We start from the raw sequence: 20220 nt of genomic DNA on the forward strand, positions 1-20220 counted from the left end.
TTCTGATTTGTCCTGAGCCTATATTGAACTTTCTGCCTGCAAAATGAATATCTCAAATTCTTAAATATGAATGAGAGTTTTACTTGCAAAGATTAGGGGCCACTGTCGCTGTCAATCATGTTACATCCTACAGCCAAATGATTCAGTTATGTCCATCCCCATCTCTGCACTAAAGCCAACAGTGTGTGTCCTCCTCTTCCAGCTGCAGCCTTCATCATCATAATCCTAAAAACAAAGCTCAGGATGCTTAAAAAAGACACACTGATTTACATTTGGCTTCCAGGTGGCGTGTGTAGTAGTGGAAGCAGTAGTGGTGGTGGAGGGACCACATGTCGGGGTCCCGGGGGCCTGACAAAAGCAAACCCCGAGCACACTGCTGTTGGTTTAAAGCGCGGCTGCTGGCTGGGGAGCAGCTGAAGGTAAACAAACAAAATGCCAAAGCTTGCAACCCCACTTTAGGGGGAGGGGGGGTTTGTTTAGGTTGGGTGGCTGGTTTTAATTATAGCCTCTCTGCTTGTGTGTGTGTGTGTGTGTGTGTGTGTGTGTGTGTGTGTAAGTGTAAAACCACCTGCCTCAATGTGTGAATGAAGTGCGGTTCAGATTTAAAAGCAGAGGATGTTCAGATTCCTGGTAATAAACAGTTAAAAGGCGACACTCTTCAAACTGTGATATTCGTTAAATATTCAAACTCTCAGTCTATTTTTACACCCACACACACACACACTCTGCTCCCGCTTCTGCTATTGGCTGAGCCCTCGCCCGCTGATTATCACATGACGGTGAGTCTCTCGGGGTGATTGCCCGGCTCGGGAGCTGACTCACTCACTCGGGGGATATCTCGTGGTAAATCTGAAGGGACTTTCTCCGCTCTTTGCTAATATTTACACACAACGCTCACCTGAAAGAAGCGACGCAGAAATGAAACTAAAAAGACATTTGTGTAAAATACGCCCCTTTGCCTTTTGGGGGGGGCGTTGTGAAACGGGATGGCATCGGCTTAAAAAGCACCAAAACCTCCCGAGGCGAAGGTCACGTTAAGAGTAAGACCCCGGTGTTTACCTGAAATTACCTTCAGGCTGCAGAGACATCAATGACATGTGTTTTCAGGTCATTTTGGCTCCAAACGTTAGGGTGGAGCCGCCCCCCCCCCTCAGAGAGAAAATGATGGAGTCTGGTCTCTCGCTTGCCCAAAACACAAGCTATCAAACAGCCTACAGAGGCTCTTCCCGCCCTGCCCGCAGTGTTTACGACCGCTCCTGATGAGCAGCCATCAGCACTTCAGAGGCTGTAAAGAACACACAGGTCATCATTCCCGCGGTGCACCAAACGCACGCCATCAGCCGCACGCTCAAAAATGCCAGCACCTTTCTGATGCTTAGAAGTGACCGCTGAGGAGCGCACAGGGTCAAATGAGGGAGGCGCGACGGAGAAAAAGCAGAAATTTGTTTATTTTCCTTTTGCTTTATTGGGAGTAGAGACGGAGGCTGTAACAGTGAGGGAATGTGATTCGAGCACAGGCATACTCTGAGGGAGTAGTAGTAAATCAACAGCCCCTCCACCAGCCCTCCACTGCGTAAACACCGAAAGGCATGAGGAATCTCACTCATCCATGGCTTGAGGAAATGAGGTTGAGAGATAGCCGAGCGGCTGCACGGGAGGGTGAAGAGGCCGCGGTGGGGCAGTGGAAGTAGTTTACATAAGGACGGCTGGTTGACGGTGTTGTTTGAAGCCGGTCTGTGGTCTCACTGAACTGAACCGAAGACCGGAGGGTTTTAAGTAGAAGTGCACCTGCACCTGTCTGAAGCCTGCGTTGTACTTCTGCGCAGGAACGATGCAAGTATAAAAGTTTAACGGTTATGCTACCTAGCGGACCAATCACGGTTTTTTAGTTGCTGCAATGTGCAGTTACATTTCTAGGCGATACAATCCAGCCTAAATATCGCAATGTACGATATTATCATGCAGCGAGGGTTCCCATTAACAAGATAAAACGCTGATGCTAAATTAGGACATACATCACGACAGACTCCGACAGCAGCAAGAACATTCAGACCAGAACAGATACATCGCTGTCTCACTTAACCTTTTCAACCCCACTGTCCTGCCAGGGGGTCGATCAGCGTGAACTCCCGCCGTGCAGCTCAACTTTGTTCACACCCACAGAACTTTACGACTTTAATATCAGAGTAAAGATGTATAAAGTCTTAGGTTTGAATATTTCACTCTGTGCAAACATCATAAGAGGTGAAACAAGCCAGAGTAAATATGTGACGGTGCCACAGAGAGTGATTATTGTCCACATACTATATTCCAAGGGAAAAGCTAAAGTTATAAACTGCCAACTTGATGCTTCTTTTTCAAGCCACTTTCATCTCTTGGGGTGTAACAAAATATATACTCATCTATCAGCCCAATTGGAACGCCAAGAGTCCTGTTTCTGCTGTCGTCTGGATCAAAATGATATAACACAGGAAACCGACTCTTTCCCAGCTTTTCTTCACGCGCTCTGATGTCTGAGAAGCAGAAGAACATGGACGCTTTCCAAGCACCTCTCCTCAGAGGCCGAGCACCATCCAACCACCACATCACCCTCAGCTCCTCCGCCTCTCCTGACTCCATTCACAGCACCGATGAGTGCCGTTGCACCCACAGTGTTTGGATTCAGGTTAGTGTTTTGCAGCTGTCGCACTGGGGCGGTAAAAATCACAGCTTCCGTATAGGATTCGGTCACCTGGTGTCATCAGTCCTCGACAGCCACATGAATCCTCCCTCCTCCCTGCAGACACTACACATCCTGCACAGCAGAAACAACAACCTTTACGGCTTCAACTCCCAATTCTTCCCCCTGCATCAAAACTCCAGGAGAGCTAATGCTAACCACTAATGCTGATGGTGCAGCAAAAAACAATAAACAGCAAATTTTCAACTCATGTTCTGATGCAAGCATCTGTGTCTTTGAATAAAGGGGAACCAGTGGACAGGGGACATTTTGAGACCTAAATCCAGATGCCTCTAGTCTGGGCAATCCCTGACCTCAAAGTCTTTCTCTGTAAATACAGATTCAACAATTTGCAGGTTAAAATAATTTGAGCACCTGTGTTGAAAATCAGTCTTTGCAGCAGAAATTGCTCTAAAAAAAATGTGAAATTTGAACATGTTTCAGTGAGAATACTCCGTAGACTGTGTGAAATGATCAAAACAGCTACTAAATGGACTTCATGTTGAGATTATTTTGTCAAATTTAGCCCCCCATTTGATAAATGCATGGCCGCTTTGTGACCTGCGAGTCAGTACCTCAGTGCTGGCTCAGGATTGAGTGACAGATTGCAGCACAGCGAGCCTGCAGCCGTGAGCACACGCTTCTTTTAATTCCCAAAGCTCTGCAGACTACACACTTTCTTTTTTTCTGAATCTACAATTACATCACCGCTTGCACCAAATATCAACCTCCTGTCACTTCAAAAGAGCCAGGAAACTTCCCAGTTCCCCCCAACCAAAGCAAAGCAAAGCAAAGCATGCATTGGCACAAACAAAGCCCACCACTGCACAAGCACCAGAGTACAGTAGCCACCATGTAATCCACAGCAACAATAACTCATTCAAGCAGAGGAGACACCCCTCACATTGTCAGCACGACCAGGGTCCTGCCAAATCACCAATAAACGGATTTAACTTGTCAGCACATTAAGGAAAACCCGAATGCATGCTTGTAATACAGAGCAGTGGGCACGGAAAGGAGGACAGAGTTATTCAGGAGAGAAGTGGGATTAACTTCACTGATCCCTCACTGTCTTGCAGGGGAGAGGAGACGGGGAGGGAGGGATGGGGGGGGGAATCCTCTTAGCCAGAGGGTAGAGGGGGGTTAAAAATAGTCCGCCATTGACACTGATTTCAAAAAATCCCATTATTGGGGTGCAATTCGGGGGGTCACTTAGTGGAAATGAAACAGACAGAAGCAGATACTTGTGGGCATCATTACGCACGTTTGTTTTGATGCTGAAAGTCAATCACAGCGCACTGACTGCAAATAATGGTTCAATTTAAAAACAACAGCAGAAACTCTGAAGCTGAAATCTTAATTAAGTGCAGTCAAGTTGGGGAGAGAGGCGCGTTTAGAAATTGCTGCCTCGGTCCTCTCCCTCTCTCTCTCTCTCTCTCTCTAGCTGCAGATGAAGTGCGCTCTCTCCACCACCTGCGCGCATTTTTTTTGGAGCAGCTCCGCCGCGTCTCCGAGGTCCACAAAACAAACAGCACATTCACAGAAAATCATCAAACAGAGAGTAAATCCCCACAGCTCACCTCAACGAGCAGCAATCCAGGTGTAAATTCCCCCCTCGTATCCTTTCCCGAAATGTGAGAAACAGCCTTTCAACAGCCGAGACTTTCTCCTTTCTTTCTTTTTTTTACATGTGAATAATAAACCGGTGAAACCCAGCTGATCCGTCCCTCCCGCTCCGCTCTTCGCTCAGAGCAGCATTATATACTCAGTTGGAAAAGCAGAGACGTGAAATGAGTAGTCCCGGTTGTTTCAGAGCAGCGGGAGCAACAGCGCGTTCGTTCCGAGGAGAAGAAACCCGCATGAATGAATGAGAGCTCCGGCTGTGCTCGCTCCGCCGCCGCCTTCTGTTGTGTTTGAGCTCCGGGAGCCGCGAGCAGCCTCAAGACTTTACTGTGAGGGAGAGACAGCAGCCAATCAGAGGAGAGAACTCCCCACATCACCCCCCCCCTCTCCTCCTCCTCCTCCCCTCTCTGTGTCTCATCGTTTTCAATTTCATTTCTCTTTCCCTTTCTCCTCTCTCTTTCTACGACACTGACGGGTTTTTCCATCTGTATTTTCCTCACCCCTCCTCGTGCATGTTTCATTTCTCCATTCAGTTTGTTGTATTTACAAGAATTTCAAATCAAGTTATACAAAAGCTTCAAACTATAATAATAATAATAATAATAATAATAATAATAAAAGATTGATTTATATTGTGTGTCTGATTGTTCATTTGGTGAAATTAGAGGTGCAGTTCAATACAGGTTTAGAAATCTGTTGTGTCCACAACCAAAAGCAAAACTGAATTTTTAACCTTATTTTCTATAGTTTCTGTGTGTGATTTATGTCTGTGTATTTATGATTTATGATGAAAGCGAGACTTAAAATGTTTTTTTCACAAACAATTCCCGATTTCTGCAATTTTTCTTGCACGTCAGTGACATTTATCAAACACATATAGGCCTACTGTCAGTGACGTTTCCCTGGAAATGGATAGCGCTTCTTTCACTAACTCAGTTTTACAACAGTGGATTTAAAATTTAAAAACAACAGCGACTTTCTTTAATTGTGCAGCTAGCCAGCTAACGCTAGCTATTCAGTTGCAGCATTATCATATCAAAATGTACCGTCACCTTTGTAAAATCTGCTTTTTGTTTACCATGATTACCGTTGAGCATGTTAGCATGCTAGTATTTGCTAATTAGGACTAATCAACAATAATTAAAAGCCAAGGCTGCTGGGAATGTCATTAGTTTTGCAGGTTGTTCATAAACTGAACCACTGGATGAAATGAAAACTTCGACCTGATGGTGGCGCTAGCTGAAAAGTGACATTTCAAGTCGGCATGATAGTAGGGTTCATCCTCTGGGGACCACGAACGACCAAATTTAATGGTATTTCAAATTAAGGATGGCTAAAATCTCTAATTTCAGTTAAAACATGTGACAATAATAATGATTCGTCAACATTTATTATTAAACGCTCTGTAATATGAAGCTATGTGTCCTGTGCTGTATATTTAGTGTCTTATATTTGAATGGTTGCACGGAGCTACAGAGCAAAATTAGCTCTAAGCTAACAAGGTTACAACACATTTTCAAATTATTCTCTTGACCTCCCTCTCATGCCCCCCCCCCCTTCCCCTTTTACCCCTCCTTTCTCCCATTTACTCTGGCCTCTCCTCATCTCCATCAACCCCCCCCCCCTTCTTTTTCTATTTTGCATGTCTACACGACAGGTTATGTAAATTGAAACTTCATGAACACAAATAGAGACAAATTATATCAGTGGAAAAGCTGTAGAGTAAAATGAACCCCCCCCCCCCCAACACAACAAAACGTCCCGTTCAGTTCTGAAAACCGACAGTGGTGTTCATTGTTTGTTCATATAATTTAGGGTGACAACTGTTTCTAAGTAGGGGGACGTCTAGAAAAGAAAAAAGAAGGAAGCTGCCTTTTGTAGGGAAATGGAAAATGTTGGGTCACATTACATGAAAGTCCAGAATGGGACTTTTCTTAAAAAAAAAAAAAAAAGTGTACAGATTAAATGAAATATTCATGCGAACCACAATCGTATTTAAATGACAACTGTATTAAATCCTCTGATGCAGTGTTCTCTGGCAAACCCTAATCTTGGCAGTGTCACGGAGCTCTGTGTGTTGAGTTATAGAGGCCCATTCTGCGATCGCTGGTTTAGTCGGATTCTTAATGTAGTAATTCATTTAACCAGGCAGGTCAGTTAAGATTAAATTCTTATCTCCAATGAGGACAAATTGGTTGTACAAGAGATTCTAAATTATGTTTTATATCTGCAGAAAATATTGTCTTAGTGTATTTAATTTGTTCAGTGTTACCTGACCGTTCCTATTATCCACAAACAAGAGCAAACAGGTTTCTTTAAGACACTTCACTGTAGTTAAAACTGGTAAAATGGTAAAGAAATGTGAATACACGCTGGATGTTTGTTTAGCCGGAGAATAATTTGTGCTCGACCGACTTCCTCCACATTTTCCGAGCAGAGTAATAAGCTATGGTAAAATAACAGCAAATCATCCCAAATCTTGTCAACATCCAGAGGTATTACGTAATCTGGGATTAGCGCAGATTTAAGTATATATGCGGTAATCCAGCTTTCCTCTCGCTTAAATGACTGCACAGAGTTTGACCACAAAGATCACACAAAGGCAGTCGTTGTGTTGGACATCACGGGACACAAACACAATATATGTCTGCAGACACTACAAAGAACCATGTATTCATTTTAACTGGAAATTCAACTTTTTTTTTCATATACTGCAACAAAAACATTGGCAAAAACTCATATTCATGATAAGAGCTGATCAAGAAGCAATACAATTTTGTCTATTTAGAAAGCATTAACAAATCCCTGAATCAAACATGAATGTTGGATCTCACTTTTGGATCAGTTTTCCTAACAATTCACTGCATCAAATGACACTGAATGTGACAGATGAGCAGGTTACCAGCAAGAAAGGTGAAGATGAAGACGAGGAAGAAAGTCCATGAAAAGACCAAAACCAACACTGTGATAGTCCGTCTCTCATTGCTTTCTGATATCCCTTCCCTGTGGCTCTTAGCCTCCAGTGTTTGTACTGACATCTTTACAGGTGAGATGTCTATTATTATCATCATAGATCAGGTCTAGCTTCTATATTAATAATGTGAAAGTATCAAAGCCTCAGTCCACAGAGAAATGCACACAGTCTGTATTCAGAAACTGAGCCTTAAAACCAGCCGTCAGGACTTCTGGAACTCTGTGATGTCACAACAAAGCGGTCACCGCTCTCAGCCGCGCCCCAAGCCCCGCCCACCCAGACCCACCTTATGGTCTTGCAGGATTTGGTTTCTCTGAGTGTTTTTACCTGAAATCTGCTATATTTTGTATTCGATCACTCAGAACAGTCAGCCAATCAGAAGAGAGGCTCAGAGCCTCCTCTCTTCTGATTGGCTCACCGACCTGTTGATACTAGAGCTCCAGAGAGAAGCCTGAGAGAGGAGAAGTAAAACTACACTGAGACGGTTTTTATATCTTCTGATGGATCAACACTTCAAAATAAAGTTAGATTTTTACAAAACGCTCAGTAATTTTAATAATAATACAGGAGGAAATTGTACATTTGTTGGAGGACTATTTTCACTGGTGGAATAATACACATTTGGTGCTTTATTTGGAGCAGCAGGATGGTGTGTGTGTGTGTGTGTGTGTGTGTGTGTGTGTGTGCGTGTGTGGGACTGAGTCAAAGTGAATGTTATAAGTGTGTGCTCATGGTAATGAAGGAACATGTCACCCTGAGCAGCAGGCTCAGGGTTACTGATGGGTTTTAATAATTCTGTACAACAATGGAGCGCTGTGGCGCAGAACGGCTTTAGCCACACAGACGATTCTTGTTATTAGGATTAATTCATTGTTGAATTTGGTCTTTTCTTATTTGTAATAAAAAATAGAGAATATCAGCCGCCATATCTGGTTTTAAACCTGTCTGTAAAACACAATACCAGTCTGACCAGTGTTGATTACAGTCTGGTTTTAGCATTTCAAAAGCCAAAGGAAGTGGGGCTTTTCCATCTCAACTCGTTCACACTCTACCTTCATGGCAGCCTGTGCTGAATGGCCCAGTGAAAGATTTCCAGTTTGTCTATTCAGGTAACAATCAGCATGGGGCAGTTACAGCCCGGAGGTTCAATAAATTGGATTCAGAGTGTAAAGCAGGAAGAAGAAAAAAAAAAAATTCCCCATCACAGACAAGGGATATTCCCGTGTAGCTCGTTTAGACAGGTTAAAGCTTTCATAGCAAAAAAATAGATCACAAATCAATACAGTCACAGAACTGTGAAAAGGTACATGATGTCCACATGCTTTCATTTTCATTATCATGCTGTGTGACTCAAGACATCAGATGTTTACTGTTCTGGAGGAAGAGCCTGGCCGGAGTGTCAAAACTGTGCTAAAGGTCTCTTATGCAAGCGTTAAATCCAGACTTGTATGCTGGATTTGAAACGTTCCTGCAGGGAAATAATAAATAAATACCGACTTTATGTTTGTGCAACATTCCCCATAACAACTTGAACACAGAGTACTGAGGATAAGCATCAGGAATTCATAGTAGGATGTTTCCCATTTGGTCCAGTGTCATCATCTGAACAAAAACATCTGGAGAATTGACAAATGCTTATTTTATGCGGAGGGGAATTAAACTTGTGACTTCCTGGTTGAAGGGCATTTTTTTTTTTTTTTTTTTTAAATCAAACATTCAAACAGATTGCAACAGTAAACAGGAAGTAGTTTTTTTTTTTAATTTTTTATTTCTGTAAAAGTGCATGAAGCAGTTCCATCACATTTGGTACAATCAACGGAGACCAGAGAGAAAAGCATCTTCTCCTTCACACTCCAACTGTAACTTTGTGTTCTGAGCACAGCTGACCTCCGGCTGTCAGTAATCAATCAGCAGCTTTTTCTCACACTCTTGCAGTTTGAGGGTCTTTTCCCGTAATTTTTTGGTTCAGTTAGAGTCTCGATGCAAACCACGCTGCCCTGAATGTAGTTGTTGTGCATTGTCAGTGTTGTTATTTGGTTCCACCTGAGCTTGAATACCATTATATATACCTACTTTCTGTCTTCGTTCGTGTTGTGACTCGAGCTGCTCGCTGCCCCTGATACAGTCTGTCCGCCTCCGCACTTACACCCGTGTTCTCTGGCTAGACCTGTGAGGAGCTCCAGGACTCGGATCTCGTGCTCCATGCGAGCTTTCTCCCTCCTCTCCTCCCTCTCGGCTGTCTCCCTCTGCCGGCGCTCCTCCCTCTGCAGCCACTGGGCCAGGAGCTCCTGGTGCCAGCGGGCGTGCTCCTGCCGTTGGCCCTCCACCTGCACCAGCAGGCCCCGGGTCTCCGACACCAGCCGGTGGAAGCTCTCCAGCAGGTGCTTGAGGACGGGTTCCAGGCGGGAGGACTCGAGGGGGTGGTGGCCAGAGGTGGGGAGGGTGCTGGGGCTTGGATCTGGGGGTGCGGGGAGAGGAGAGCCAGTGGACTGGGTAAGAGGCGGAGGAGGAGGAGGAGGAGATGGAGGTGGTACTACATGTGGGGAAGGAGTGCTCAAGCTGTTTTCCACAGTTGTACCTATGACACAAGATATAAAAATATAAATTATACAACAGGAAACGGTATGTGATTATTATTACTGACATTAATGACTGAAATAATTAATCAATTAAGAAACAGAAAATTAATCTGCAACTATTCTGATTGATTAATTAAGTCATGCCAAACATTCTCTCGTTCCTGCAAACAAAATGTGAGTATATAATAATCTCAGCACATACCACTCATGTCACGATGGACGGATGACTCCAGACTCCAGACTTCATGGCACCTGTCTCTCGGACATTGTGGAAATCCTGCGTTGTTGAACTCAAATTCATCCGTTGAATCTCCTCCGTCCTCCAACTTGACGTCAGAGTCGAGCTGCCACGACTGCCGGCCTCCTCTCCCGTCTACAGAGCTCATAAATTGTCTTCCTGTCCTCCCCAAAGAACCAAAATGGTGTTCAGTAATCTCTGTACTAGAGTTTAAATCTAGCGGGACACTTCCTGTCCTATCAATGGAGTTAGGGTGACACTCTGCCATCTGTTCTGGAGAAACAAAATAGGGCCCTCCCACTGACCTCCGGCCCAACACGGCGTCCATCTCTGCAAAGTATTTAAAAGTGCATGGCTGCGAGCTGTCGACGCTCTTCTGCAGTTTGGCTCTCACGTAGTTAGCCTTCAGAGTTTTGACCCGCAGCCGGCACTGGTGTGGACTCCGACTGAAACCCATCTCACTCATGCGGGCTGAGAGGTGTTTGAAGACGTGGCGGTTGCGGAGGTTTTCCGCCAAGCTCTTCTGGACGCGCTCGTCGCTCCAGGCGCACAGCAGCACCTGCGTTTCCTCCACCGTCCAGTTAACAGAGCGCTCGGCCTCTCGTTTCCCTGCACGTACACAAACAAAGCTGAGTACAATGACAACTGAACATAACTGAACATAATTCTTATGCCACGTTCAAAAAAGTTATCACATATAGAAGTTTCCAGCTTGTAAATATTGCCGACATCGACATTCAAGTCATAAATATGATGGAAAATCAGATTTTTCTGACTTAACGCTTCGTAACACAGAACTGCCTGAAAACCATGCAAACATCGGCGCCTTGCATCAGCAAACGTCTCATGCAAATTAAATCCAAATTAAATGGGTACAGTATTATATTGATCATACACAGCTGTCCTGTGATGTTATCACTTGCAAGTCACAACCATGGGAATCTCCCCAATCTTTCCCATCCATGCCATTTGACGTGAATGCAGCGTAAGCACATTGCATGCAGGTTCTGGGATATTGGAATATAACATCAAATAAAAAGTGGAATATAACATCAAATAAAAAGTGAAAGCTACACACTGATTCAGTATAATAAATGTATATCTATAAACACTGTTGCAATCCCGATCAGACTGATGAAGATACATTTAGGATTAAACTGTTGGAAAGTTAACTATAAATAAATAAAGTATCTATCTATCTATCTATCTATCTATCTATTAATCTATCTATCTATCTATCTATCTATCTATCTATCTATCTATCTATCTATCTAAATTTGGAAAAGTTAGAGTCACTGTGCAAGTGTTGCTTCTCTACAGGTCCAAAATTTAAGGTAATTACCAATTCATTAGGTACAGCTAGCTAAAAACTAATGCAGTCTAACATGTTCTAACATCTTAACGAAGGTTATAATGTTAAACTGGGGTGTTGTTTATGGTCATTTTTGAAGCTGTAGTTTGTAGCGCTTTTGAATTGTGCAGTCATATACTGAGAGATGTTATTTTGTAAATTATATAAATTAAGTGGACAAAATACTAGTAACGCCTCTCAGTAAGATGCCACACAACAACACCTTGTTAAAACAGTTTCAGTTGGAATTACTGTGTTAATTTTAGCTCTGCGTACCTAATAAACTGAGTGTATATCACTGTCTGAACTGTAAGTGGGGATGTAACCACAGCAGTGATACATAACTCTTTTCAAATGTGATCTTGGATTCAGTGAAACAGCCAGAAAATGAACCCACTACACATTAGAGTCCACAGGCTGAGATGTCACTAAGCAGGAGACTGCAGGTTTTCTGCTCATCTCACTAATGAGAAGACAAAACAAACTAGGGGGAAAATAACATGCAAATTCATCCCAGACTGTGAAGTCTGTCAGACTGACTTGTGCTGTAAACCTGCAGACTTTGGGTCACAGTGAGTCGTGACTGACAACAATGAATTCAGTCCTTTTTATCTTAGTTTTTGGAGCAGGGTGTAGTTTTTTTTCCCCCCTTCTGTATCCTCAGCATGACAACTAACTATGCAGTAAAATAAACGCTGACTCAGCTATTTAATCTCCATTAATAACTGGGTGTGTATGTCTTTGCAGCAGTAAGGGTGTAAACTTACCAACAAACTTACAAACTGGCTTGATCAACATATGAATTAATCTATTAATTCGGCAGCTATGGGTTCATGAGTTGTAATTTTAGGCCATCGTTAGCAGAGATCATTAATCATGTTTGCTTGTTAGCCAGAGAGCAGGTTGCTAGCTCACATTACCACCTGAAAAGTTGAGGGCTAGCCAACAAGCTAATTCAGACACAAGCGATATTAATGCTAACATGACAACACGTAATGTAGTTTAAAAGGCTCGGGGTGTTATTGTGTAAGTAAGGCAATTAACAAAGAACTGTTCACCGACCCTAAAACTAAAGTGAAACCAAACCAGAGAGCCATTTCTGCCATCAGTAGGCTAACAACACTGCAGCTAACGTCAGCGGCTAACAGCTAGCTGACCTAGCTACATGACTGTTAGCCCGATTCTGACTCTCTGCTGTCCGATAAACAACAAATAAAACATGTCGCTTGCTCGTAGGCGTCTTACTTCTTGTTGTTGAGACGGAGTTGGTGGAGTTGATCATCGGAGGATTCATCTCGACGAGCTGCAACAAATGTAAACAATCCTCACACGCCGTCACTCCTCTCTTCCGGGTTCAACGCGTCACGTGATACCCCTTAGTTTCAACGATGCACCAGTTATTGCAAAACATGTAAAAAACCGAGAAACTCAATCACACATTGTGCTGAAAATGAATTACAGATACTTTAATGATATATTGCACTAAATTGATTTACAAATCCTATATTTTTTTGATCTCCTTTTCATGTTACTGTATCTATTGAGTTTAACATCACTCCGTTTTAAATTAATATGCAGTATATAATATAATGATGAAGCTTGTTGTGCAATATCCTTTTAAAGTTTTAGGCACTCAATGTAAAGTGAGGACGCTTTCAAAAATAATGCCGTGAATAGTTTTTATTAATCAGTTAATCTGATATAAAGTGCAGTAAAGAGAAAAAAACACCTAAATCAAATCAATTTCCTACTACGCTCTCCCTTTAAAACAGACACAGTTCTCCTCAGTGCACCTGCACGCAGTATTTCAAGGTACTTGGCAGGTGGGTCGTTCCAGCATCTGCCACAGTTCCTCTGTGGATTCAGTCTGTCTCTTCACGTGAGCCCAGGCTGACTGTATGAGGCTGAAATCAGCAGCACATCTGTTTCAGGACTCCCTGTTCTTCCTGTCTCTGAAATTTTTTATCAGTGTGACTTTGTGTTTTGTCTCACTGTCACTGATCAGACACCTCTCTGATGGTACGATGCATGATGCGGTTAAAACGTGGTGATTAGACAACTTACACTGTATGTTAAGGTTAAATTAATAAATATTAGAATCAAAATTATTGTTTATTCAAAATTCAAGCACAAGACAAGAGGCACAAGTTACTGTAGATGTGTATAAGAGACAGGAGTGGGGGTTAAGGTGCATGTTAAATATTTCTGAGCTGTTTTCACACAGACAATAGCACTGCATGAAAAAATGCAGCCAGATCATTCATTTCAATGAGACAGCAGTTGGCACAGTGGGATTCCCACATGGAGCCCCGAGGCCAGAGAACAGGGTGGTACAGTAAGAAAAAAGGTGAAGCAGCTGCTCTGCCTCTGCCACAGCACAACCACATGTCATCCAGCAGGAAACACAGTCAAGTACATCTACGTGCACATTCCTGTACTTTGTACTATGTGAATAATATAATTGCAGTCATCCAGAGTTGTAAAATCCTGTTTTTATCACCATCACTACACACGATGACTTTTTCTTTTCTCACCAAAAACCCGTAGACAGCAGTTTTATTGCCAAACTATCAGGTTAGCGCCCCCTAGCACGTGGGCACGATCGCATCTTAAAATAAATTTGTGTTTGTTAACAACAGCGTGGAACAAGTGATATGAAATGGCAACACCCTTATTTTCCTTTATTTTAATTTCAGACTTTTTAATGACCTGTGGGAACCCTGTAATATCCATCAGAGACAGAATCCAGTTCACACTTGGCATCAGCACAACTTTGAAATGACCACAACTGTGATGAACAGACAAAGAGGAAGAAGGAGCAGAACAGTGGGAACCGTCTTTACCACACTAAATAAATAAGTAGTATAATCACAAGTCCCTGACAACCTCAGAATGTGGATTAAGCAATCATAAGTTTCCTCTGTGCATTTTGAGTTCAGTCACATGTTTCGACGTGTCCGGTTACGATCGGATGCGTTTTACTGCCAAGTGTGAGCGCTTGACAGTAAACAAATCTCAGCTTTGAATAACAAGAGGGACGGATGCAGAGGAAACGGCTCCTAAAGAGGCTGCGAGGTGTTAATGAGTCGTCTTGTGCATTCTCCGAATGTCTGTTGAGAGCGTTAGGACCTTTGGTGTCCCTCCTTCTGTGTCACTGGTTCACTGGTTCACCTCCTCAGTCTTTCATCCACAAACACAGCAATTAGTAAAAGAGGGAGGGGGAAGGGTGGGGCACCTAAATTGCTGCTAATGCAGATTCAGTCTGCTCTCATGCCATTACATTTGCATGTCAAGCTTCCAGCCTTTGTTCTGTAATACAGTGACTTGTGATGTCTGTCTACATCTGCCTATTGTGTTGCAACGCACGGTTTATGCGATGGTTTGTTTAAAACAATACTAAGAGAAAATACCCAATGTCTTCTGTGTTTTTAATACTAGCTTGGTATTAGCTTAGCGCAAAGACTGTAAGCGAACGGGAAAGTGCTAGCGTAGCTTACTCAAATGTGGCGTCCAATAATAAATTTTTCACATTATACAATGACTTTGAAGACAGTGTAAAATCTCGTCTAAAAGTCGCCCATACATGATGAGATAAAGATAAAACTGATTCTGTATCGTGACCTATTTTGAGAAATGATCTCCAAATAAGAGAATTGCATTTCCTCCTGGAGTTGATGACGACAGACGAACTCGACTGCTGCAGAAACAGGAACTCTGACCAAACCAGTACTGTGCACATGCTGTGGAGGAAGCTGTAGGGGAATACAACAAGAAAAAAGTCCTCTTGTCATAATGGAAGAAGGGGTCCACTGTTGAGTGGAGGTCTCTCCACCCACAGAAAAAAATTCACAACCAGTGACCTTTAATAAACTTCAAGCAGAACTTTCAGCCACATGATGAGCCAAGTTTCACTTTTGGATCTATTAACTGTCTTCCAGAAACCCCACACTGCGGGCGTGGGACTTTCTACTGGCACAGGAACTATCTGGGTGGAGTAATACTGGATGTTACACTGGTTTTCACTGGTATTGATATTAACAGACCTGAGAAAGGAACTCCCTCCAGTGTTATTGGCATTTGAATCCCCTTTACACATCCACATTTCAGAAACGTCTGTACGCCTCTTCATGTCTCATTTCCAGTAAATCACACAGAACAATACAATGACTATTTTGTTCTTTTATCCGGTTCCAAAATCCCAGTTCAAACGAGACTTTGTAATGTGTTCATGGTCGCAGCTGTTTGATTGTAGTGGAAACACAAAAATGAATCCGCTAACGGCACTTCCTGTTTCTGTGCTGGAGTTTAGTCCTTGAAGCTGTCCCACAGATTTTGGGACAGAAAGGCCCCAAAAGAAGGAGAAATGTCAGTCTGGTAATTTGAGAAATTCAAGATGAATCTCTGGACAAGTTCTGATCAACGACCCAACTAACTAGTACTCCGGGGCATTTAGCACAACAGGCCTAAAAAAAATCTGATTTTGTAGTTTCAGTCCTGGAACTATAGCGAGACCCTGGAGCCGCCGGCTGAGATAAAGGTTCCTCTTCACAGCACAGTGCACACACACACACACACACACACACACACACACACACACACACACACACACACACACTTTAAATGTACAAATGATGAGACCACCACAGCATAGGTAATTACAGAGGAGGAGGGGAGCCGAGACAGTCGACTGGACATTCATCTCATTACTCACGCATCCCCTCCAGGCTGTTCCCCACTGACCTGCAGAGGAACATCACACACTCTTCTCTCTTAACACACACACACACACTCACTGGCAAGTCTATGAAAAACACACCTGTACAATCAATTTGATGCAGATTTCCTAATTACATCACTAACAGCAGTAAGTGGCCGTATTATTATTCATGAAATGCTCGTTTAGAGGTGTTCCAGCACGGACTGGGAATAACATTCTTTGCATATTTTTTACAACTTAGACTATGAGCTGACCTACAAAGTGTGAGCAGGAAAAGGATAAAGGGAGGATTCCTGAGGGACACATCAATTTTTGCGGGGGGAAACTGTGGTGCTGCGAGGTTTAAACCTGGAATCTGGCTAATTAATAGTCTGAGTTCTCTTGATCTGTGCACCCAAAACAAAAGAGCCAGGCTTACAAAATGCGACCTGGGCCTTAAATGAATAACTACAGAGGCTGTGCTGTCTCCTGTTCGCGTCTTGTTTCCTGTCCTCAAAGGGGGGGGGGGGTGTTCTCCCGGTGAGACTGGCGGTGCAGAAAACCAGGTCAGCGAGCACACGGCGAGGTAAGATGAGCTACAGACGGTTCACACGCTGGAGACGGTTACGTCAGCTGAGGCAGGAGCAGAACTGAGGTCTCCCACTGTGGAGGCCCAGGATCCCTGCCTGCCGTGCTGCTCTTTGGCGTGGCTCCATCCTCCCTTACCCCCCCCCACGCCCCCGACCCCCACTCTCCTTTCATGTCTCCTGACAACCAGCAGCAGCAGCCGTGTTGTTTAGATCAGTGATTCGCAAACTTTCACACCAGACGCAAACAAAGACTCGACATGGGAGCTGTGCAACAATTTGTGGAATTTGTGGGTTTTTTCCAGCTTTTGGCCTCTGAGGAATCAAAGTGATGTCAACTGGAGCACTCGTCTGCAAGTGCTCCTGCACACTCACAACCTCTGCAGCACATGATGACATTTTATTCACTTATTTTTTTAAGTTATTATTTAAATGCAAAATTCTGATGTCCACATTCCTCAAGTCAAAGCCTCAACCATCCCCCATCCGTTTGAAGTAAAAAAAAATAAAACACTTGTGCAGTTTGACTTGTAGACGCAGTAACTTTGACTTTTGTTGCTGCTCAACAGTGAAAAATACAAACTTGTTTTTGAAAAGCTCCATATTTTGTAAGAAAAACACGTTGTTTTTCTTAAGTTTATGTCACATTCATGTCTTATTGCATCGACCATAATTAGAGACAGCCAAGCAGGGAAACCCGTTCACGTCAGCCTCCTGGATGTGATTTAAAGTTGGAGATATCAAGAATTCCTGACAGCCACAGTATCTCCTGCTCCTGACAACCCACATGTCCCTCATCATCAACCAGTCCCCCCCGACCTGAGCAACCGCCATACTTACTGTAGCAACGGTCACGGCTTGGTTAGGCTTAGGCACAAAAACGACTTGGTTAAGTTCAGGGAGAGGTCGTGATTTGGGTTAAAATGAGTTCTCTCTCAACATTTAGACGATCTTTGTTGCCACGGTTACGATATAAACTGCCGGTTTCACGTGGGAATCGAACACAGATCTACCGTGTCATATTCCAGTGTTTTTATGATCCATCCATCCACCACAAAACAAAAAAAGGACCTCATGCCTTTGGGTGGTAATCATAAGCTCATCATCGTCTGTTGATATTACAGCAACCCATGCAGAAAGCGTTCCCCTATAGGAAACTTGCAGCTGCAGAGCATATGCCTCCTGCAGCAGGGTGGGATACCGAACCGCAGGATTTCAAAACACACATGGAAGAACCGCGGTGGGTCATTCATCAGCCATAAGGAGTGGGGCTTCAGAGCTGTTGTGATGTGGAGACGTGTGAGCCCCTCGGTTCCCAAAGCTCTACTCTCAAAGAATCTCAGATGAATTACAGAAGTCTTGGTCCCGAGCCTGGACGCCCTCTAATTTGCTTTCATTTTTATAGTATCCACCAATTTGCAGAGGCCACTTTGACCGGCAGCGAACTCACGGCGGAGCATCTGCGCTTCAAAACACTTCCTCCCAGCAGCAGATGCCTATATGGGGGAAAAAAAAAACCCATCACATCCCACCGTAACATATTCAACAACACAGATCAATCTGAGATGAAGTGCAGGAGGCCATCTGGGTGAGTGTGCGGTAAAGGTTTTTGGCTTTGGCAGAAAACGCCATGTGAACACAGACTTCTACTGAACTACTGTGTAAATATCCACATACTGTCAGTCACGGGGCATCAGATCACCACCTCTCTGTATATGTACGGAGCTAAAATCGTCCCTCAGTCACACATCACACTTCCTGTACGTTTTAATTTGAGTCACAGTCATCTGAAAATCTGTGTAACTCTGCGAGCATTTCCACCTTGAATTCCTCCTCCTTTTGTTCACATGGGCTGCAGCTCCAAACAGGAACTGAGCGGCTAAAAGTGGAACAAAGAGTTAAAAGACTCCTAAATATATCACAGTTTTTCTGTTGCTTGTAGTCGCATTCCTCCAGGGTTTTTTTTTTTTTTTTTTTTTTTACCAAATTAGGTAGGAAATTCTTCAGTGAGGGAAAACTGTGACGGTTTATGTAACTGCTAAATGTCGGTCAGCGCCCTCAGAGACTGTCCATAAGCCTTTAGAGTCAGCGCTCGCTGGTTACATCACAGGGTCGGTCGGCGTGACACCGTATCATGCGGACGAGGCCGACTGAAGGACTGAACGGAGTAAACAGCTGAATGAATGATTCCTCTTGTTCCTGCCACGGTGGTCTGCGGCTGAGAAAAAGAACATCTACGGTGGTTAATGATATCTGAAGTGGCCTCACTCAAGAACACTGTGACCTGCATTTCACAATGGACCCCTTGGTCATTGTCCGTTGAGTCGACTCAGTTCTCTGTGGGAACATCTTCAGAAATCCTCCATGACCCCGTTTAGAACGAATCTGATGATCTGAATTTAACACATTGAGGTTAAAACTGTGAAAACAGTCGATGGTGAAAGGGGGGAAAGTTTAACACACTAACTGCCAAGTGTGACCCTCATTTCACTGCTAAGCTTACTGTACATTGAACCTTTGCATGTGACAAATAAATCTTTGAGCTGCGGTTTAGTGGCAGCATCATTGTGGCCTGAAACATTAAATACAATAATATAATTATGTAATAACCCCCCACCCCCACCCTTATGATATTATCACAATAATTGGGGCTGGACCGTATTAAGATATTCAATTTTGGCTATCGCCCAAAACGAATGTTGAAACCTGAAGACTCTACAAGATTCTACATTTGTCAATGAAGGAGACACATCAGAGACACGTTTACACTTCTACTTCACCACATTTCAGATGGAAATATTTTTCTTTTGTACTTCACAAAGCTGCATTTATTCGAGAGCTAGTTACTGCACGTTTCACAGATTCATATTTACCGCATGAAACCACTGTTTACATCAAACTATCACCTGGTAAAAATTGCTTACACGTTAAAGTGCTGATAAAAATGCTCTTTACTTGTAAACAGATTTTCATATTTCCTCAGCCACTGGAGGAAGTCACAGGATTTTAGACATGTAGTAATAACAGACAGCTAGAATCTGCTTAACATTCACAGTCAGTCAGGTCTTCCATTAGCAGTGACTGGAGGCTACAGCGAGTCGCTATCGGAAAGTGACACAGCGGGCCGGGGCTAGCTGGTTAGCATGCTAACTTCAGCAGAAGAAAAGACGTGATATAGACAAGAGTTAACACTGCCGTCGCTTTCCACCTCATGGAGACACCTGTTGGTGAGTAAAGGAATGAAGTTTGATGCTGAACTAAGTAAACAGCTGTTAATGCTAACGTTAGCTATGTAGCAACAGCAGAATGTACAATTACCTCCTTTAATCCAGGTGCTTTGTCCTGTTTTTACCTGGAGATATTACACCCATACTTATTGAGAAATTCCTGATTTCCGTAACCTCAAACATCTTGAATCCAGTGATCCAGATTCCAGCATCATCCAAATCCCCC

General features: G+C 43.4%; 2 protein-coding genes across 3 annotated transcripts in view; both read right to left on the reverse strand.

The window, feature by feature from the left end:
* rasgef1ba (RasGEF domain family, member 1Ba) overlaps positions 1–20220 on the reverse strand; it is a 115365-nt gene that overhangs the window by 25592 nt on the left and 69553 nt on the right. The window contains exon 1 of one of the 2 annotated variants that reach the window (XM_023414369.2): positions 4300–4645. The exons of the other annotated variant lie outside the window; for it this stretch is intronic. The gene's annotated coding sequence lies outside the window, so the exon portion shown is untranslated. Of the gene's footprint in view, positions 1–4299; positions 4646–20220 lie in introns of those variants that run through there. 2 annotated transcript variants of the gene reach the window in all.
* LOC111660927 (uncharacterized) lies at positions 9065–12856 on the reverse strand. The gene is made up of 3 exons (XM_023414370.2): positions 12730–12856; positions 10098–10742; positions 9065–9894 (listed from the first exon to the last, which is right to left on the reverse strand). The coding sequence occupies exons 1-3, from the start codon at positions 12776–12778 to the stop codon at positions 9386–9388; spliced, it is 1203 nt and encodes a 400-aa protein (XP_023270138.1). The 5' UTR covers positions 12779–12856; the 3' UTR covers positions 9065–9385.

Source organism: Seriola lalandi, unplaced genomic scaffold (assembly GCF_002814215.2).
Source record: "Seriola lalandi dorsalis isolate HSWRI2012SDOR001 ecotype SW California unplaced genomic scaffold, Sedor1 jcf7180002054524, whole genome shotgun sequence".
Lineage (NCBI taxonomy): Eukaryota > Metazoa > Chordata > Actinopteri > Carangiformes > Carangidae > Seriola > Seriola lalandi.

What these genes read in the sequence shown, in the direction of transcription:
- LOC111660927 (XM_023414370.2), bottom strand. Translation starts at nt 12,778, where the DNA reads ATGAATCCTCCGATGATCAACTCCACCAACTCCGTCTCAACAACAAGA. An exon ending in CTCCGTCTCAACAACAAGAA is followed by an intron (nt 10,743 to 12,729) that starts GTAAGACGCCTA and finishes GTGTACGTGCAG; the next exon opens with GGAAACGAGAGGCCGAGCGC. An exon ending in CGTCCATCGTGACATGAGTG is followed by an intron (nt 9,895 to 10,097) that starts GTATGTGCTGAG and finishes CTTGTGTCATAG; the next exon opens with GTACAACTGTGGAAAACAGC.